The sequence below is a fragment of the Phragmites australis genome, chromosome 5 (assembly GCF_958298935.1).
Source record: "Phragmites australis chromosome 5, lpPhrAust1.1, whole genome shotgun sequence".
Taxonomy (NCBI): Eukaryota; Viridiplantae; Streptophyta; class Magnoliopsida; order Poales; family Poaceae; genus Phragmites; species Phragmites australis.
This window is the reverse complement of record NC_084925.1, coordinates 2707766-2729087: the sequence shown is the minus strand read 5'-3', so window position 1 is coordinate 2729087 and position 21322 is coordinate 2707766. Positions and strand designations below refer to the sequence as shown.

General features: G+C 43.6%; 2 protein-coding genes across 5 annotated transcripts; both read right to left on the bottom strand.

Annotated features, from left to right (window-relative positions):
• Window positions 1-6629: 6629 nt before the first annotated feature.
• LOC133918394 (probable arabinose 5-phosphate isomerase) lies at window positions 6630-9997 on the bottom strand. Its single transcript, XM_062362259.1, has 3 exons — window positions 9197-9997; window positions 8096-8319; window positions 6630-7057 (listed from the first exon to the last, which is right to left on the bottom strand). The coding sequence occupies exons 1-3, from the start codon at window positions 9848-9850 to the stop codon at window positions 6901-6903; spliced, it is 1035 nt and encodes a 344-aa protein (XP_062218243.1). The 5' UTR covers window positions 9851-9997; the 3' UTR covers window positions 6630-6900.
• Window positions 9998-13320: 3323 nt separating this feature from the next.
• LOC133918393 (T-complex protein 1 subunit eta) lies at window positions 13321-21313 on the bottom strand. 4 transcript variants are annotated; one of them, XM_062362256.1, is made up of 15 exons: window positions 21161-21312; window positions 20783-21043; window positions 19890-20015; window positions 19574-19777; window positions 17224-17298; window positions 16411-16580; window positions 16152-16287; window positions 15947-16063; window positions 15702-15821; window positions 15522-15620; window positions 15351-15440; window positions 14767-14848; window positions 14567-14655; window positions 14399-14473; window positions 13321-13688 (listed from the first exon to the last, which is right to left on the bottom strand). In XM_062362256.1, the coding sequence occupies exons 1-15, from the start codon at window positions 21173-21175 to the stop codon at window positions 13590-13592; spliced, it is 1758 nt and encodes a 585-aa protein (XP_062218240.1). In that variant the 5' UTR covers window positions 21176-21312; the 3' UTR covers window positions 13321-13589. The 4 variants fall into 4 exon arrangements, 2 of the variants coding, with proteins under 2 accessions (XP_062218240.1, XP_062218241.1); XM_062362257.1 differs by lacking the exon at window positions 17224-17298 and having other exon boundaries at window positions 21161-21311; XR_009909751.1 differs by lacking the exons at window positions 13321-13688; window positions 14399-14473 and adding an exon at window positions 15140-15210 and having other exon boundaries at window positions 14598-14655; window positions 21161-21313.
• Between the last annotated feature and the right edge of the window lie 9 nt (window positions 21314-21322).

Sequence of the window (21322 nt, the reverse complement as noted above, 5' to 3'; positions counted from 1 at the left end):
GAAATGGTGAAGGCGAATTCTTGAGCTGTTGACAGGCTGCTCAAGGTTGTTTCAGTGAATGTTTTAGTAGCACTGCTTGTTCTTGTGCTCTTGTGGGTCAAGTAGGTAGCTTCAGGTAGTAGTAGTGCAAGCAGTCAATGCTCTGGGTTTGTGGTCTGTGGATGAATGTAGTTAGTTATTTGGTTGCTCAACAACATGGATGTTATGGGCATATTTTGTAACCCTATTGCTTGCTTTAATGAACTTAGAAGTTGAAGTTGTTCTTGTATGAATTTTGACTGTTCTTGTTTTGTATGAATGGCAAATAATGTGCCCAATAAAAGAAAATTGCAGCATAATTCTTTAGTACCACAAGTGCCCAACAAAATACAAGTTTCAAAATGACCCATGTTCTTCAGGACTAGTAGCACAACAAAATACATGTCCTTTAATACCACAAGTGGCCAACAAAATACATGTTTCATCTCATTGAATAACATAGAAAGACATCTATTTGTTGACATTGTCCATCTGGATTGCCTTCTGCCTCCTTGTCAACGGCCCAGGGCTGTTCTTCACATCCAATGCAGGTACTACATTGTCCATCGGAATTGCCTTCTGCCTCCTTTTCAATGGCCTAGGGCTGTTTTTCACATCCACTGCAGGTACTTGGCCTGGACATATTGACCTGCAGTAATAGGACAAGTTATAAACTTGTAAAGTTGCAAAAAAAAAAAAACAAGTATACAGGCTGTCAGGACTACTTACATGGATGCTTCCTTGTCATTAGAGACTACATTGACCTTGTTCTTCATCTTGACATGCTTTGGCTTCGGTGGTGCTGGAGGGGGGACATATAGATCAGCTACAGTTTCATTGCATGTTTTCATGAGGTGTCCAAACCCTCCATATCTCTTGCATTTGGCCCTTCTTTTGGTTGAACATCCTTCCTACACACCTCTGATCCTTCTGATCCTTGGCCTTCCAGCTCCTCTCTTTACTAGAGGAGGCAACAATTTGAATCCTAGGTCAACCTATTTCCATTGGCTCTTGTCAGGCAACGGCGGCACCCAATTTGCATAAGCTGTCTTGAACATGTCAATAGAATAATATGGGCTTACAAAATCCTCTAGCTCCAAGCCTCTCAGAGAACCAATGAAACTAATGGCATGTGTACCTGGTAGGCCTCTCATCTGTCATTCCCTATAGCTGCATTCATGAGCTTCGATGTCAACAATATGCCTCCACATCCTCATTTGGCTGTCAACCCCACTCAAATCCCCAATATTTGGATGGCACCTGTGCAATTTATACTTCAAATTCCTACTCTTGGCACGTACTTCTTTCATGACAACAAGAATTATCTTACCTGTCAACTTCTCAGCAATCCTTTCTATCACATCTCAAATCCGTGATCATATAATTAAGTCTAACTATGCATTATTAGTGTCATAAATAATTTTAAGGCAATTTATTTAGGCACACTAGAGCACTTTGTTTCGAGTCAATCGGATGAGAGAAGGAAATTCGAGAGAGAAAGGAATAGAATTCGCAGCTAAAATGGATTGTTCTCTAACACGTGGGCCCCACTAGGTGGGCCAACCACCCCATCTCTCAAGGGGCAGCAGCCCACCTGATCTCTCTTTCTATCTCTCTCTCTTTCTCTCTCTATCTCAGCTCGCTCTCTCCCTCACCTGTGCTCCAACCGGCCAAGGAGCAGGAGCTCCCCCCCCCCCTCTCAAGCTCCCTCTCTCTTTCTCCCTCGAATCCACACTCTAGGAGCCGAATCGAGGTACGTATGTGGTACTCACGCGATCACTAGCTCATGAGCTTCCCATCCATCCAATTCATTTTTTATTTTCCCAGAAGATTCGAGCCAATTTTGGCTCATTTTGGTGTTCTTGGTTGAAGAACGAGGAGCACTGTCATTCTTTCTCTTCCTGAGTGTTTCCTTTATCTCACGACGGTCACCCACCTCCACAAGCACTGTGGGTAAGTCCCTTAGGCTTCCCTTGGCGTGAATATGTGATTTGGTTGGTCGATTTTGAGTTGGAGCGGAGTTCTTGAGATTTAGAGCTAAAATGAGGATTTGGGTGAGATCTGAGTTAGAAATCGTGTTGCTAGATTGGTGAGGGAGTTCTAGACTCTATGAACTATCTCAAATATGTCCCCCTTTTTCGTTTGAAGAGGCTCGCAAATCAAATCGGTCGAAATTTTTCCCTTGAAGCAGCCTCTCTGGACAACCCGGATAATCCGAATTGACCCGGATAGTTCGGGTAAACCTAGAGAAACTCCATTGAATTGTCGTTAGAAATCATTGGGGTTTAGGGTGCAATTTAAGTCTAGAACCCTTTAGATAAGGCATATACATATTAATATAGCATAGATTTAGCATGCGAGTTCAATCGACTGGGAAAAACACTTTAGAACTCAACTTGGCCAGAACCTGGATAGTCTGAATTAACCCGGAGGGTATGAATAAATTCAATTTAGATTTAGCCAAGAGCCCTACTCGGAACCTCGTCCGGAGTGTTCGTCCCAATCTAAAGTATCCAGATTCAATCCGGAGGTTCCGAGTTATTCCAAAAATGGCTAACTGAGAGCCCTCACTCGGAGGTTCATCCAGAGGTTTCGAAACCCGGATACTCCGACTTCAACCCGGAGTCTCCAGCCTCCTATTACTTTTCCAGCGTTGTTTAGATTGCAAGTTTCATTATTTCTTTATATTTCTTACACCTTTAGCTTATTGTTATGCATATTATAGCATACATTATGCACTTCATTCATGCTCATCATTGCACACATTTTTCTTTAGCGAATGAAGAACCGGAGTGTGTCGCGACCGTGGTTGAAGGCAACGTCAATCTACCCGAGTTTTGCGAGTGTCGCACACGTAGCATAAGACAAACCACAAAGTAGCAAGGCAAGCATCTAAGCATATTTCTCCCATTAATTTGGATCATATGTGTCTAATGTGGTAAATATGCTTTATGTACGTTATGCATGCGTTCGAGTCGATGTCGAGTTTATGATGGGTAGAAATTATGTTGATGCACAAATTTTCTTGTCATGAATAATTGTTGATCAGTATCCTTGTAGCCTAGGTTTAATATGATGTTGTCTAATTTAAAATATTATTTGTGATGCTTAGCAAGTGCTCAGGCCCTCGTTAGAAGTCGAGCAGTGAAATATTTCGTTGTTCACGAACATAGACTTTAATTACTTGTACAATGATCACAATGATGGGTTGATGGTGTTGGTTGGATGAGTGGTGAGGGTGAGATGAGATGTGGTCGTTGTTAGGGGTGTTTCTCCTACCCGGATGTAGAGTTCTCCTGGGTAGGTCGGGAGAGGAACCCGAACACTGGAGATCGCTTGGATCGCTTAAGCACCGATCGTTGTTGCAGTTGACTCTAGCACTTATCATACTTATCACATGTCGATATAATTGTAAGATAAGTTGAATATCTCTGTAGTTGTGATCATTTAGGCTTGAACATCGATGGTGTGAGCGGGTGCGCTTGTAGAGACACTTGTGGTTGCTCCGAGAGTTAATCAAAGTGGGCGCCGCACCGAGCGATGCACGATTCAAATGGTTAGGGCTTATTAGGAAAGGTTGACATAAGTACCCCCTTGTATAGACATGTGTGGTCGTGCGAGCCGTATGGTTCTCAAGTCTTATGTGTAAAGTTGTACCCACTGCAGGGTGTGAAAATATTTTCAAAATATCACACTCTCGGTCATGAGCATGCTTCTGTCCATCTGCAGTAGTCGTAGAGTTACGAATATGGATTGAGGTGCTTGATGAGTTGAGATGGTGCTTTACAGATATTATTCCTATGATTCCTTTTATATTACGTTCAGTTGATGTTTATGGGCTAGTTTGTTACTTTGGTCAAGTATAGATGCTCACATATGTTTATGTTAAATTTTCTTTCGCATATGAATTTACTTAATCATGTGACTGTATTCTTACTAGCATCGTAATGCATAATCCTTAGAGTTGGACTATTTATAAGTGTACATTATGGATTAAGTCTTGCGAGTACCTTCGTACTCACGTTGCTATTTCAGGTGCTACCGGTGAGGAGTTGTTTTTTGGCTACTTCACGCCCACCGAGGGTGGTGGCAGGCATGAGTAGGTAACTACTCGGAGGTCGTACTTTTGTGATAGAGTCTAAGGGCATATAGCTCCATCCTTCTTTTGTTGTATAGTCTTTAGTCTTCCAATGCGTAGTTTTTTTTGTTGGTTAGGAGTTGAGTTGGTTTTTATCTCTCTCTAGCTCTCTTTTGCTGTAAATTGTAATAACTTGGTAAATTTTTAAGAACTTGTAATATAACTTTAATTATTTGCTCTTTCTTAAACTGCGTTGCGATACTATATGTTAGAGAGGTATGTGTTCTGATCTTGGACACAAAACACGTGTCAGGACTACCGGAGTGGTATTCTGGTTAATCATTATAGTCGTGATTATGCAAATATCGACTTAGTAATTAATTAGAATACTATCTGAACGATTTTTTACAGTATGGTATCAGAGCTTGGTTGAAGGAAGTAGCCTAAACATGCTTAGGACGTGGGCTAGTAATTAATCCACTAAGCACAACACGAAAGTTTCTTTTATGCCTTCTCAGGGTTAATACATATGAACTTGCTATAATATGCCTCTAAGTGTAACGTATGCATGCTCGGTGCACTTGGATTGTTTGTTTGTGTATTGTGTCGTTTGTTGTTATGTTGCATTAACGCATCCCGATAGCGGCAAGTATCGAGGGCTCAACCGGTGCGAGGTAGGGGCCCAGAGTATCTTGTAAGACGATGGTACGAGAAGTGAATATATTAGCAATAACGTATGAATATCCACCATACGATGATAGATATGGTCGTCTACCTATGTGATGATTACATGAAATGTCCTGTAAGATAATGGTACGGGACATGAATACATTGGCAGCGACGTATAAAACATCGCTTGTGCGATGAGTTGCAGAAGCACCGTTCATACGAATACTTATTTTTCTCATGCGAATGGTGATTAATGTGATTGTGATGCTTGTAGGGGAGAGAGATGGACTCGAGAAAGAAACGAGTAGATGAGGATCGAGTATATTTTCATTTCATGTCTCTCATTTTGCACCATACCTTTGAACATGCATTTTCCTTGATATATGATATCTTAATGCGCATCACTTGTTTGAATTCGACATAGCAAAGATAGCATTGATCTATGTTGGAATTTGACGTTTTCGCCTCTCTTTTATCTAACCGCCATAATAGGATGAGGACCCGTCAAAATGTCAGAGATTGTCCCGAGGGTTCCAATGAGAATAACCCCATGTCGCTCCCACCGCCAAGTATGGCGAATGTGTTGATGCAGATAGAGAAAACCCACCAAGCTCAAACGGCTTTCCTCGAGGCCCTCGTGCGCAACACGGCCTCTCATGGAGGAGGTGGGGCCGAGCGCTGAGATGGCTTCGCGGATTTCCTCTGAGCTCAGCCACTCACTTTCACACGTGCTGAGGATCTGCTGAGGATACGCTCGATGTGGATCATTGGCTTCGCACCATCGAGTAGAAGCTCACTCTCCTTCAGTGCGAGGACTATAAGAAGACGCTCTTCGCCGCCCATCAGCTCCAATGTGCGGTTGGCGCTTGGTGGACCAACTATTTGGCCCTGCACCCCGCTAATCACCGGATGTCTTGAGCGGAGTTCCGTCAGACATTCCAGAATTTTCATATTCCCAAAGGCTTTATGGAGATCAAGAGACGGAAGTTTATGGACCTTAAGTAGGGAGGCAAGCCTATGATGGAGTACGTGCAAGTGTTCAATCACTTGGCATAGTATGCTCCGAAAGAGGTCAGCATCAATGAGAAGAAACAGTAAATGGCCTCACTTCCAAGATGCAAGACCGTCTCTCGACACATGAGTTCGTCGACTTTAACAAGTTAGTAAGCACCTCCCTCATGGTGGAGTTCAAGATGAAGAACCACTAAAAAGAGAAGAAGCGCAAGAGGACTCTGTCACTTTCTGTGAGTAGGAGCTCTCAACGTCAGCGTGCAGAGAGTCAACCCCCTCAATCCCACATGACGGCTTCGGCTACTCCGTGGCCAATATGGATAGTGCGGTGTCCAACTTTTTCCGCTCCGCAAGGACAACCTCCACAACCCATGGGGTCTCAAGGGAGTGTGGCAGGTGGCCCCAGCGTCCCACATTACAACTGCGGGCACGTCGGTCACTTTGCACGGGAATACCCTTTCCCGAAACCTGGAGCCATGGTGAATGCTCTACGGCCACTACCACCCGTGCAATCCTCTCATTAAGCCTTAAAGACTGCGCAAGTCACTAAGCGTGATTGTGTCAGCTACACCACCACCGAAGAAGCTCAAGAGGGTGCGAATGTTGCTTGTAAATTTTAATTCTATCGTCGCTCCTGCAGTCGTTCTTTTTTTATTCTGAAGCTTCCCACTCATTTATAACAAGTTTTACTCGGTGTCACAAGCTGAAAGTTAGCGCCACCTTTACACTTTATCTCATAGATGTATTCGAAGCCAACGTTCTTGCAATATACTTCAAGACTAAACAGTAACATTCAAAGCAACTCAGTATCGTTCACTTATCAACGTCCAGACTCGCGTCAGGATCGGATGTCTGCTTACTGGACTGCATTGGAATCTCAGTACTCGTTCGCATATTACTTTTACAATACACTCACTATAAACATGGGGACACAATTGTGCTTCCACATACTTTCTAGAATACACATACTACTACAGAGATAAGACGCTTTCAGATATCGGCTGAACTGCCAAGAATACTTGCAATTGAAAGTCTTGGGCCACGTAGATGTCGATGCAAAGAAAGAACCGGGTAAGGTGGTACATAAGCTTATGATCCAGTAGAGACCAAGTTGGTATGGAAGCTTATAATCCAGCAGAGACCAATCCATGCAATGTGATGATTCCGCACACGACATTATTGTCGTCGACAACAGGCAAGAACTGCACAGGTGAAGGGGGTGATTCCATCTTCTCCATGGCTTCGACTGCCATTGCCTCTGCAGTGATTGTCCTTGGATTCCTGAAAGATGCAGCAGGCCAGTTAGGCAATGCCCTGTATCTAGATCATGTTCAGAACTATTTCCACAGCATATTTACACCACAACATATGAAATCAGGATTCACAATTCTTTTTTTCAAATATTCCTTGGTAGTACGCAGATTCAAAGAATGAAGAAGGCAGCAAATATAAGGGGGGTGCATATGTTCTACACCAAAGGCATTTATTTTCCTTGTGACCAGTGACCACTGAATGAACACACTGCCTGGCATATCAACTTAAAAGATCCTTAAAAAAAAGGTTGGAAAGATCTGTCCAGAATCCAATTGCATAATCATATGAAGTTCACTTGTAGAGCAACAGTACTAACCTTGGTTTCAGGGAAAACAAATGTTGAAAAGATTGCAAGCAGAAAGTTCATTTGCAGAGCACCAAATATTCAACTAGACAACACTAGTGTCAAACCAAAAGATATGGAAAATGAACAGAAAAGATGATTAAAACTAACTCTGAACAAAAGAAACATAATAATACTCACTATGAACTGTTTATCACAACATTTTACATTGAAGTCTAACAATACTACTATGTCTGTTACTAACACAAAATGTTGTCAATAGATCATAATATGGTCATATATTTAAAAATGCTACAATTCTTCGTAAAATGGCAGGTTGCATAGCTTCATAGTACACAGTAATAATGTCATGTGTTCACAGGAAACTCCTATGTCATGGTTGTTATTCAGTTCCAACACTTTTGCCACTTCATTTTCTCTTGCAATTTAACTTATGACGGCCATGGATGTTATGGGAAGTAGATGGTTCAGAAAACGCAAGAATTCCAGAAAGAGGCAGTAAACAAATGAACAAAAGGCATCAAGCTGGCAGGAAAACTAGCAGTTCAGTTTACAGCAAACCAAGGGGACCAATTTCTGGTCTGGTGCCAGCGTTCCAAATCCGATGTACTAAAAGAACTTACTATCTTACACGCCTCACGCTTGCTGGAAAAAAAATCCATACAGGCCTAGTAAAACATAATGAGTTGATATTGACAAACCTGTTGCACATCTCTCCAACTGTGAGATTGAAAATAGCTGGCCCACTTGCCTTAAGTGTACGCCGGAGATCACCATCGGTGAAGGTCCCAATCAAATGATACTCGTCATCAACCACCAGTAAACACCCACAACCTTTACTAGTGAGCTCAGTGAGTTGATCCATTATCATATCTCCCTCCATGCACAGCGGAAGCTCATTCTGTTTCTTCATAACATCCTTAACCTGCAGGGTGTTTTTGTAAGAACAAATAATCTAAGAGACATATCACCCATTGGAAAAGAAAATGTCAGACATGTTGATTCAATGACAACACCAAAAGATCTAGGCTTGTTTTCACATTCTGTAACTTCAATTCTCCACCGAAATTTGCACATGAACACTGCTTTCATTCAAATGTGTCATGATGAAAAGACTGCCAAAATGGGACGTGCATAAGGTCCCCCATATGAAAAAGACCGTGACAGGAAACCATGAACAGAAAGAAACGTGGGTTGGATACTGACAAAAACTATCCAATAATGAGTTCGTGACGGTTAACAAGCATTTCACCAGGGCAATTCACAGAACCAAGCCTGCCGCCACCGACACTCAACGGTAAAGGAATCGTAATAGTACTAAGAAAATGCCAGACACGCTGATTCAATGATAACACACATAGAAAATCAGATGGTTGAAGAAATGAGATCTAGGCTTGTTTTCACATTCTGTAACTTCCATTCTCCACCCAAATTTGCACATGAACAATGCTCATTCAAATGTGTCATGTCATGCACAGCTCACTCATCACCGACAGCTACGAAATTGTGACTAACTGGATCATTTAAATGATGAGGTGCTTTGTTGTATTTTTCTTTCGACAATGAAAAGACTGCGAAAATGGCACGTGCTTAAGGTCCCCCCTCCCCACATTAAAAAAACAGTGAGTGGTAACCACAAACGGAAACAAAATTTCGGTTCGATGACGACAAAAAAAATTTCCCAATCATAACGAGAATTTTATCAGGGCAAGGCAGCACAGATCATTGCAAGTTCCTTCTAAAAAAATTGGTAACTGCAATGCGGGCAGCTTGTTTGTGTTTGGGTTAGAGGTAACAGTTACCTTTAAGATGAGGGTCTTGCCGATCTTGCCGGCGGGGTGGTTGGCGGCGTACTGGTCCCTGGAGAGGCGCCGCGCTTCCATGATGGCGGCGACGACGGTGTCCCCGAACACCATCTGAATGGCGGTGGAGGTGACGGGCGCGAGGCCGAAGGGGCACACCTCCCCATGCAGCGGCAGGTGCACGTTGAGGTCGCACGCGGCAGCGAGGGGGCAGTCAGCGCCCGACGCCGCCGACGTGAGTGAGATGAGGTAGGCGCCCTTGGCGCGCGCGCAGGGCGCTAGCGCGAGCAGCTCGTCGGAGGCGCCGGACTTGGAGAGCAGCACGAGTACGTCGCCCGGGAAGAGCGCGCCGATGTCGCCGTGGAGCGCGTCCACGGGGGCCAGGAACCCGGCCCGCGATAAGCCCAGCGACGCCAGCGTCTGCGCGATCTTCCGCGCCACGATGCCGGACTTGCCGACGCCCGTGAAGAACACGGCGCCCGGCGCGTCGAGGAGCGCCTGCGCGAACGCCGCCGCCTGCGACATGTCGAGGCGCTCGAAGAAGTGGTCCAGGTGGCGGCGCTGCGCGCCGAACAGCGGGGCCAGGTCCGACGCCGACACCGTCGGACGCCTCTCCCGGCATTCTGGAAAGGAGGGCACCTGGAGACTGCCCATGGGCGCGCGCTCGTGGTGTTTGAGGAAATGCCGCGGCGAGAGGGGGGTGCAGCGAAGGGAGGAGGGGAGGAGGAAGAGGCGTGCGAGCGGGCGAGGTGGGACTTGTGCCTCGTGGTGGTGGTCGATTCATGGAGACAGAATTCCTTATTTGTCTTTGAAAAATAAGATCATTTTTTTATCATTGAAAAAAATATTTTTTTATTTGCTATTGGTTGACGTTTGCACCACGCCTTGCACGCCGATCTTCGCACCACGCTCGACCAGCTCCTGCATTCGCCATGCGGCGGCGCCGAGGGCGAGGCCGAGGACGCGCGGTCGTGCTGCTTCGAGCAAGAGGAGGGCGCCGACGACAGGGCCAGGACGAGGGCGTGCAAGGCGTGCGGCGGGGCGGATGCGTACGTGCTGCTGCTGCCGTGCCGATCTGTATGAGCCGCCGCCTTTCAAGTATGTGCGCAGCCGGACGTTTGTTTGTTCTCCGCCGTGGGTGCATGGCCGGGTGCCACGCCGGCGTTGAGCTGTTATTTGTGTGCCTCCGACCGTCGTGCCGTCGAGCTGTTTGTCAGCTCTGGCGTGTGATTTGGCCACCCTGTTTCGTGTGTGTTGAGCAGGTCGTGCGCTGTAGCTCTGCCGGCTGTCACGGTCTCCAAACACAATATATTGAGCATCCGGAACCATGTTCAGTGCTGCAAAAGCGTAGTTGTAGCCCCCTATAATCTTTGGCTCCTCGTTTTTATTCAATTATGAAAATACTCATTTTGATGGAGATTTGTAACATCATTCAAGTAAATACAAATTGAGATCCTAGAAGCATGAGCGCCCCCTGCTTATAGATACGAGATATTGGATCTAAATTCAAAAGTAGGAAATAGCAAGCCGTCCGTAGCATCATAAAGAGCACCTCCCTTTCAAGGTAATTTGCTACAGAGAATTTCTATTAAATAAAGATATTATTGCTAAAATAAATTGTTATTTGATTTTATACAAAATGGAAGTCAATGGCAATGCGCTTCATACTAGAATGGAACACGGGGTTGGCACAAACATAAGTGGCACTTACATTGTCACAATAGATAACTAGAGTGGGAATTTTTTTCCGAATTTATTTTTGCATTTTTAGGGTGACAGTAGTTGTTCCTTGAGAAACCTATCATTGAGCATAGCCTTGTTGGTGGGGTTCGATTCCCCTATACATTGAATCTCAATGAGGTGATAGTGCTGAAAAACTCAGATGCTACACACATGAGCTAGAAAGTATCTCCTTCGATCTCTACCGTAGGTGCCAAAGAAGAATGAGAAGAAGCTCAAAAAAAAAGCAAAAAGCTACTTCTAACCTCCACTTAACAGTAGAGCTACTTTTCGTTCCTCTCCTTGTTAGTCAGTCGAGTTATTTTATTCCATACTACCCGATGTTTGGTGTTGTCGAACCCTTAGTAGTAATAAGTCAACTCCTTGATTCAAGATGTGCCAATCTGTTAATGTCTTTAGTAAGGAAGTCAAGGAATAAGATGAATCATGACTAGTTCACTCAAGAACCACACTCACTCGAGAGCAGGATGCAATGACTAGTTCACTCAAGAACCACACTCACTCGAGAGCAGGATGCCGGTCGAGATGGAGCACCAACTTAGACTTTCCTTGGGCTTGCCTTGCCCCAACATCTAAATAAAGGGTGGGCGCCGAAAAGGAAGCAGTGACACCTATTCGACGAAAGGTTGTTCGCCAGCGCGACGTGCTGACTACCGTTGTGCACATGTGTGTGCTGGCGCCCTTCTGCCGTGGCTCTGTTACTTGGCCAGTGTGTATGCGTGGCCGCTATGGAGTTCTCGACTAGGTGGGTTGTGCCGCCAGTTGGGTGCGTTGCACCGCTGGTTGGGTGAGCTATGTCGCTATGTGATGTGTCTGGCTCAGCCTAGAGGCCTGGTTCTCCGACGTGCAGGTCAACCTGGAGGTGCGGACACCGAGGTCGAGCGGCTCAGGGGGGCTACTGCATGCAAGAAGTTGGAGAGGAAGTGGAAGAGGGCACTTTTGTCATTTCACATCTCACTTAACAGCAGATTGGATGGCAGTGACAAATAATGGATGAAAAACTCAACCAATGACAAATAAGAAAATCTATTTTTTTCAGTGATAAATAGGGAACAACCTTATTTTTTATGGCAAATAAGGAATTCTAATAAATTTCTGAAAGAGGACACCACAGCATAGGTGGGGTCTCGGTACAGTCAAATTTGGTGACCCCTTCCCTGCGTCGTTAACCTAAGGTACACAAGGATTATCTTTAGTTCTATCAATTACATTAATTTTTCAAAATTTTACTTAAATTGAGAAAAATAGTATTATTAATTGAACTAAACAGGATCAATCATTATCATTAGGTTCACCAATTTGCACCCCTTATTTGCGTCTGCGTGCGCCAACACTCCGTGTGCACGCTCTTTGTAGACCTGTGGTAAAAAACTCGTTGGATTTTGCGATGGAGAGAGCTGCACTCCGCGTGGGCTTGCAGTCTAGATTTGATGAAGAGGGTACTAGGCCAGGACAGACAACCTTTGTTTGGATATTCCAAAGAGAGTGTCAGTGCATGCTAGGGTCTGTTTGGTAAAGCTCTTCCTGATTCAAATTCTCTATGAAGAGTAATTCTCTAGAATAAACTATATGGAGGAAGTGATTCTGTACGATAAGTGAATCAGGAAAAGCAGCTTTTTTTAGCCCCCCAGCTTCTAGTTTATTTCAGAGAATCACTCATACGGATTTCACTCAGGGAGCTAAAAACTGAAAGCTGATATTTAGCAAAGCTCTCCTGATTCTAGCCGAGAAACTGCTCTAAAAGCTCTACCAAACAAAACCTAAACCTCTGCTTTGTAAAGGTGGATAGCACTGGATGCCAGTGCATGCAAGTCATTTTTGGGGATGCTCAACACATGGGATCCAAGTTATTTTTTGCCTTGTTACACAAGCTGTTCAATGACGACGCCCATTAGCTTTGGGAATTCGCCCATTTTAAGATCCACGCAGGGGTAAGATCATTGCAGAAGGCTTGCACCTTGGCACTCGATCGTTTTGAAAATCATAGGCTCACAAGCCTCAATGTGCCTCAGAAAACCGATCCCCAACAGGCACCGTAAACGCCACTCATCCTGAGAACAGAGTTCACAAATTCAATAGAACCCCCCCCCCCCCACCCCCAAACCACCCGAGGTCAGTAACTTTGATAAAAACGATCATTTTTTTGAACTTTTATTTTGAGTTTGATTAGTAACTGCACGGTTTCTAAACATGATGCTGACCGAATTGACCAATAACCGTGATAACCAAGCGAATACCATCGTATTTTCAAACCCTGCCTGAGAACCAGTTGCTCGACATTGACAAATACCAGCGAGTGGGGTATATCAGCTCTTTCCAAGAATGGTGCAGAAACGCATGCATGACAAGGGGCCAGAACCAGAACACCAATTGCATCAGAAAAATAAGCTAAGAAACAGAAATTTAGAGCAAATAATCCGAGCGACTATATCACAACCGGCAGCTGCTGCATTGCTCTGAAGAAAAGGTAAAAGGATAGAACATACATTACACTGGACACAAGCTCTAACATTAGACATAAGAAGTACAGAAGGAAAAAAAAAACAATGTAGGCATGCGAGAAGGGCCTGCGCAAATAAACTTCAAAGTTTCTCCAAAATCCGACACACCAGAGCGCCGAAGACATGAAGTTTCAGGGCTGGTGTGACTAGAATTACCGTCTGCGCATACCCCTTCCACCACGGCCACGCATTGCTCCTCCACCACGACCACCCATTGCACCGGCAGCAGCATTACCTTGTGCACTCTCCGACTAGAGTATGACAAAAAGTTACAAGGAAAAAAGTAAGTCAGATGATATGGAGCATGGACTATTCTAAACATCAAATGCTAAAAGTCATTAATAAATTTGTTGTGAAGAGCATCCAAAATAGAAGGCATGGTAATTGGAATCAATAAACTTTGATACGAAAAGCTTCTTGCTCACATGTGCTCTAGAGATAGAAAATATTTAGCGAGAACTTAGCACCAACTTAATTTCAAACAAACAAAGCCATTATTGGGTTCTTCACAGTTCACATCAATCTTATGGTCTTATTGGACTTATTAAAGAGGAAAAGTGGAGTCCTTAGAAGTTGAACAAAACTTTTAGAGCGCATGAGCTGATTGACTCGCAAGTCAAAAGATGAAAGCATGCGAATAATTTCTCCAGGTAGATAGAAGATTCTTGCCTGACCATTTATCTCTTATACTGATTCAAGTCTTCCCAGCACAAGGGATAGATTGGATTATATTAAGATTGCATATAAAAGATGGCTTACCAGTAGACCATAATGAATGGAAGTGCATTGGCAAAACAAAATGATAGTTTTGACTCTCCACTCAAAAAACAAAAGAAAAGGAGTAGAGAGCATGGGTTTTACTGTAATGAACAGTAAACATTTGCAAGTCTCCTTACCAACAAAACAGAGTAGAGGGTGTGTTTTTAACTGTGTGGGCCACAGCCTTTTGAAGTCTCCTTACCTTTGGGTTTTTCACTGTTTCGTCAACACTAAGAATAAGGCAGGAAGCTTCAGTTGCAGCATTTATAGCATTGATCTGCACAAAAAAGTTTTCCCGATATTAACAACGTAAGAAATTAAGAATACACAGATACTTCAATGAAAATTAAAAATAATTATGCAGAATTACCTTCACAACAGCAGGTTCCCACACAAAATTAGCAAAGGAATCAGCAATTCCACCAGTGTTGATGTCTACACCATAGTTAGCACCTTCACCTGTTACAAGTGAATTACGCATCAGTAGAATAGATACCTTGCTGCTTCACAGCTGTATTAACATGTACAAAAGTGTACACTAAATTCAACAGAAAGCTTAAGAGAACCAACCAGATGCATGTTTCTGCCTGAGCTTATTGAGAACATCAGTCGCATCAAATCCAGCATTATCACAAAGTTGCCGTGGAATAACCTGCAGGACGATTTTATTTCAAATGAGTGGACTTAGCTTCAAGTTGCAAAACAAGAGATCTAACACGTAATTTCTCCCAATCAAACAATTGATCAGCACTGTGGCCCTTGCTGGCAGAACACCAAATGCAATAATTAGAATAACCAGACAAATATTACTAGTGATGGACCAACATGAAACATCACAATGCACATCACCGAAACTTAAAACCAATGGTAGCACATTCAAAGTTTTCTTAAAAAGAACGAAATGAAAAATAATCATCTTGCATCTATTTCCAGCAGTTTGTACCTTATGTCCTTCCCTTAATGGCAAACAGATTGTTAGCCAAATCAACAAGCGGTTACCCCTACAATACGACACTATAATTGTAGATTTAGCAAAGGAGATCGAGATTCTAATAATGCTAGAGTAGAAAAGCTTCAAGTGCAGGATATAAATAAAAGCACATCCCTGAATCAGATAAGGAAGAAAAAGCATAGACTAGGAAAGGAATATGTACCTCAAGGGCTTTAGCAAACGAATTTACAAAAAACTGAGACTTCCCAGCAATGGTCCGTGCATGTTGTCTGAGATACTTGCTTATTTCCATCTACACAAAATATAAAAGATCAGCCTAAAGTTGAATGAAAGGCTGAATCATTAATGTTGACAAGTTGACCACTAGACATACATCAATAGCACCACCACCCGGCACAACTGTAGAGTTCTTAAGAGCTCTCCTCACTATCATGATGGCATCATGGAGACTTCGTTCAGCTTCCTCAATGAACTAGCACAGAATAAAAAGTAATTGAAGCGCATTCATGTTCAGTTTGTTCATAAGATAATGAGATGTAATTCAATAAAAAACCTGGTCCGCGCCACCACGGAGGACAATAGTTGCTGTCTGACCAGAAGGGCAGCCACTAAATATGTTGAATCTTTCATTGCCTACTTGTTTTTCCTCGAATACCTCACAAGAACCCAGTACCTTTCAAAAAGAGAGAGAAATCCACATGCATTTAGCACCAGGCAACTGATATTAACCCTCAATGTCCAAACGAGAATCCACCAAGAACGGGTGATTCAGTAGGTCACAAAAAAGGGCATATTTACCTCATCGATGACATTATTTACAGAAGTTTGAACAGTTCCACCTGTTGCTGCAGCCACACGTTGCAAATCCTCTTCCGTGACACGACCGGCACAGAAAATGTCCCGGTCTGCAAAATACTGTATGAAACCAAATTAACTGAGCCAGGCTATAGAATAGAAGGCCAAAAGGCAGGACAATTACAATAACAATGTCATGTCAGCGTACCTGTGTTGCAAGATCACCAATAGCTAGTCGAGACAGAACTATTTTTGCTCCGCTTTTCACACATTTATCGAGTTTGTCATATATAATGTTCCATTCCGCATCAACAATTGATTGGTATTGCAGAGGGTCTGATAATCTATACGCATCGAGCAACATAAGCAAAGATTGAAAAGCATACAACAATATAAGTAAAGATTGGAAAACAGTCAAACACATCATGTTCTGTAGGAGGTGGGCTTCAAAGACTCAATCATGATACCTGATCTCTGCATTTTCTTTCTCAGATTTTAATTCTAGCTCAATGTTCAACAAAAGGATCTTTGGATTTAAGAACTTCTTTGGTTGTTGCTCAAATCCAGCATACGAAAATGTCTTCTTGAACGCAACACCATTAACCAGAAAAGAATCTCTCATGGTACCTCCAGGAACCTAAGGAAATAAATACATCACAATATCAGGCTTTAATGTCTCATGGTGAAAAATCAAATAAATACTACTCCCTCCGTCCATTTTTATAAGGCGTAATTTGGTATGGAAAAGTATTTAAAAGTAGATCTTGACCTTTAATTTCTCTTACAATATATTGTCAATCACCACAATATCAACATCATATTCAAAGCACTTTGAAATACGAATCTTTTGATACAAATTTTGTACACTAACCATGTATATAACTAGCTGGTACCATGCGCGTTGCCGCGGGATTCAAGAGCTATTTACGTATCTACGTATCAATAATATTTTTGCAAGGAACTGGCATAGAAGAACTAGAGTTACAATATATCATATGATATACATGACAAAAGGTCTATTGATATTGGAGGATTATGCAAGGAAAAGGCAAGGGAAAGTCATAAGCACAGCTTTCCTTTTGCAATTTAGGCCAAGCGTATTATGGTGGTTGTGAGCATGATCCTAATCAGGGAACCAAACACCAGAGACTGGGGAAGCTAACTTTTGCGAAAGCTAAACAGAGCAACACAACATTCATATAAAAGAGGAAGTTGGGTCATTGACTCTTCAATAGAAAAAATGTAAGAAGACAGAGGTTGAAGCACTCAAAGCGCTGAACCTGAACTTTTGCATAGCAACCAGCTGAACCCGAAACTGCATTGCACAGCATTTTGCATAGCAATTCTAGTGCCAACTGAAACCATGGGAAGCAAGGGAATAGACAAATCAAAATCTTAATATATCCATAATCGTCCCTAAGGAGCATTGCATCAAAGATGTTTAGTGCGCCTAACAAATGGACTGCAGAAATCAGCATGTCAGAAATGGGAATGCGCAATTGTACCGATGATCTGTAGAACACATAAAAGGCAAGCTAGCTCTGCACAACCCAACTAAAGAGCAATAAATTGTGATTCCATCAATAACATAAATTAATTGTGGCTAATACTTTTTAAAGGCCCCAATTGCTAATTGGGTATGGAATCTCAGCCAAGACTCTGCCAGCAGCACTCGTTGGACAATGACTGACACTACAATCGGACATTGCAAGTTGAACCATGAAATTTGTGCTTGCATTGTGGCGCACCTATCGAAGCCATGCAACAGAACGATCGGATCACTCCCATGCTACTACTCGAGCAGCCTCCCGCAACTGTTCAGTATTAGGTTCTTCGAGAAGCCACCTGAAGAGAGGATTTGTTCAAATAGCACCATCGCTAAGCATACCACCAGCAGGAAGTATACTGCAGGCTTCTTTCCCAAACGAAATTTTCAAGGAAGCTGCGAAATTCGAGCAAGGGAGAGAGAAATCGACTCACCTGGACGGGCTCCCGCTCGATTCACTTGGCCAGGCAAATGGCAGCGTCACCACGGATGCACTCCACCGGTCGGGGAAGGAATGGCAGGAACCCTCCGCCACGTCGATGGCGCGGACCGTGGCGATGGTGCCGGCGTCGGCAGAAGCAGCAACCCTAACGCGGGCCTTGGACAACTCGGTGAAGGGGCTTGAGACGCTGAAGAGAGGCGTGGCGCTCCAGCGAGGCGGCGGTGGAACCGGAGCACGAGCCTTGGAGAGGAGGGCGGGAGAACCAGAGACGGCAAGGAGGAGAGGCCGGAGGCGCAGAGAGGCGAGGTCACGAGCAATCGGGAGGGGTTGAGCAGCCCAGCCGTGCAGTTTTATTTTGGTTTTTCGAGCCGAACATAGTTGGATGGATCCAGAGAGGCACACAAAAGAATGGATGGATCGCTAACACGCGGCAATCGGACGACAATAGGGAAGCGACGACGTGGCTCGACGAGGGTCCATTTTTTGGTATACAGAAACAAAGATGTGTGTGTGTGTATAATATGACTAACTCTTGGTCAAAACTTACAAAGTTTGACTTCTTTAAATCAAAATATGCCTTATAAAAGTGGATGGAGGGAGTATATTACATGGCACGTCCAGCATGCGAAAGCATGTAGTCTGTGGGTTGTGGGAACGGGAAAAAGCAAAATAAATCCATAAAAAACATGGAAAATGGTAAAAACTAAAGGCAATTGATACTGGGCGCATCAATTAGTTTAACACGAATCCCAGCATAGATTTTTTTCTTCTAAATGAATGCCTTTCATTCTGCAAGATAAAGCATTTGTTGTAGGATCGAATCCCTGAGAGCCTGGCAAACGGAGAATAAAATTGTCTGATAAATGGTTAGCTTATGAGTGAAGAGAACACCTGATAACTTTGTAAAAGACAGCTCCTAGCAGGGAGCTACATCCAATTAGTACAGCACATACTCAAACTGTGAGTACACCTAAAAGTTACTTCTCAGCAGGAAACACAAAGCAAACCAAACTGCCAACTCTATGTTGTGGAACGTGTGATGCAAGTGTCCGACAACGTAAAATGAACTGACTACGCAAATCAAGTCACCCCATTACAGCAGTATGCATCTATCAGAATTGCAATAGATGAACAACACTGCAATGAGAGCTCAATGGCTACTGTGAGGGCTCACTGGCAAGCCCCGAACATCCTGCAACCCAGGCCTATATCTGGTTCTAGGGTTGCAGTTAACCAATATTTATGCTTATGCCCAACGATGCTCAATTACAGTACTAAGTAAGCAAGCATCCCAGGGACTGAAACATGCTGTTTAGCTGAAATAATTGAGTGCAGACGGTCCATGATGTACAAATAAAGAGGCCCAAGAACCTGCTGATGGTATTGACTCAAGTGCTTTACCAAACAACATATATACTGATATACACTACCCAAATCCCAAGTATGTCATTTCTACACCTCAAAACAAATATGCACACAGGTGCAATCGTTCTAGATGAAAAGATTTTTTACTTGGTTACCTAGTATTCAATCCTTACATATCAGTTAAGAAGTTAAAATAATGACAGACACATCAAGAGCTAATATCTTGGGACTGTTCAACTCAGCATAATGTCACTGAAGCGGACATTGCAAGAATTACCTTTTTGATCCCAATAAGATTAAGCCTATCATCATTTCCAATGGCAAGGACAGCATCCACAACCATAGAAGCAAAGAATTCTTTTTCTCCACCTATCAGTTTTGACGACAGTGTTGTAGCAGCACACTTGGCTAGCAATGATTTCTTCTCTTCGAGGCTTTTCCCTTCTATGCTGACTGCCAGTTCTTTAACCCTTTGAATGGCCTGACACAAATAGCAGAGAATCAAGTCCAGAAAGTTGCTAAGAAGCACTTCATCCTCGACAGAAAGTTGCTAAAAAGTCTGGTCATTCAAAAGAAAGAAAGTGCTCACATACCATATTGCCTGCATTCCTATAACTACGAATTAGACTGTGGGGGTGCACTCCATCCTCAACATAAGGTTTTGCTTCTTTTAGGAATTCTGCAGCTAGAAGCACCACAGTAGTTGTCCCATCACCGACCTGAATAAACAAGAAATTCAAGGTCTAGCTCAATCTGTATGTCTATGTTCAATCAGTGTAACAAGAATCATTCCAACTCAAGAAAATAAAAGCCAAAACCGATTGATCACTCAGACTGAATTATAACTTCATAATAGAAATTCAAGTGACCAAATGTACAACTCAACTGTTTTAGAATACATAAAATATTCTACAAGCAAGACTTAACCTAATATTAGAAATAGTTTCTTCTTCTATGAATGTCAAAATCAACAGAGGTTCATATAGCTCAAAAAAGAAGCAATGAGGTTCTGCACATGAGTAAAAAGAAAAATCAAATCATATAAGCAAACAAGTACAAACAAAAAAAGAACAAATGCGGTATATAACAAAAAGCTTTATGACACCTTTTCTCTGTGCCAAAGGACTGAACAAAATAGTTGACATGCCTTTGTTCAAACAGCAGAGATCAGTAATTCACCCTACGACGAATTTATGTCTCCACTATTCAACTTTCAATTTCGCATCTTGTGGCTCAACCTCACAGATTATCCACGACTAAATTGTGAATTCATGAGTCATTTCCCACAATAGTGCCCCTATCATACTCTAATAAATCGAGCCTATTCGACTCAGATTAAATAGCATGAAATGTTGTATAATTATACGTCAGCGGTCTTGACTGTGTGCTAATAGTGGCAACTACCAGAGCCCAGAAATGCATCAACTAAATGGCACTGAGGCGGGTTTCCACTGCTCCAAGTAACGATAAGTAGGCAGATGGATACCTCCGAGTCCTGCGACTTGGCAATGTCGACGAGGATCTTGGCGGCGGGGTGCACGATGTCCAGGAGGCGCATGATGGTGGCGCCGTCGTTGGAGATGGTGACGCCGCCCTTGTCGTCGTGGATGAGCTTGTCCATCCCTCGGGGCCCCAGCGTGGTGCGCACGGTGTCCCCCACCGCTGTGCACGCGTTGATGTTGCTCACCACCTGCGCGCGCCCCTGCGACGTGTCCGTGCCCTCCTTGAGCAGGATGATCTGCGGTTGCTGCGGAACAACACGAAAACGAGAACATGACCATCAGGATCAGCGAGCCCGAGCTTGCGTACGAGCGCGGCGGCGTGTGCGAACGGATTGGGGTGAGGGTTTCGTGTAGGAGCTTACCATCATTGCCGCCATGGTTGGGGGCTGGGTGGAGCTAGGGTTTGGAGCGAGGGGGAGGGGAGGAGATCTGAAGAGAGGAGGGAGGCAAAAAGGGTTTTGCAGTTTCGGTGGAGGTTTTCTAATGGAGATCCGGCCATCTGTTTTCCATCCTAGCCCTTGACT

Excerpts from the sequence above, each read along its gene's own strand:
- LOC133918394 (XM_062362259.1), bottom strand. The coding sequence starts at position 9,850 with ATGGGCAGTCTCCAGGTGCCCTCCTTTCCAGAATGCCGGGAGAGGCGT. Across the intron at positions 8,320-9,196 it reads GCAAGACCCTCATCTTAAAG|GTTAAGGATGTTATGAAGAA; the intron begins GTAACTGTTACC and ends AACACCCTGCAG. Across the intron at positions 7,058-8,095 it reads GTTGGAGAGATGTGCAACAG|GAATCCAAGGACAATCACTG; the intron begins GTTTGTCAATAT and ends TGCATCTTTCAG.
- LOC133918393 (XM_062362256.1), bottom strand. Across the intron at positions 14,474-14,566 it reads GGGAACCTGCTGTTGTGAAG|ATCAATGCTATAAATGCTGC; the intron begins GTAATTCTGCAT and ends TTTTTTGTGCAG. Across the intron at positions 13,689-14,398 it reads AAACAGTGAAAAACCCAAAG|TCGGAGAGTGCACAAGGTAA; the intron begins GTAAGGAGACTT and ends GTCATACTCTAG.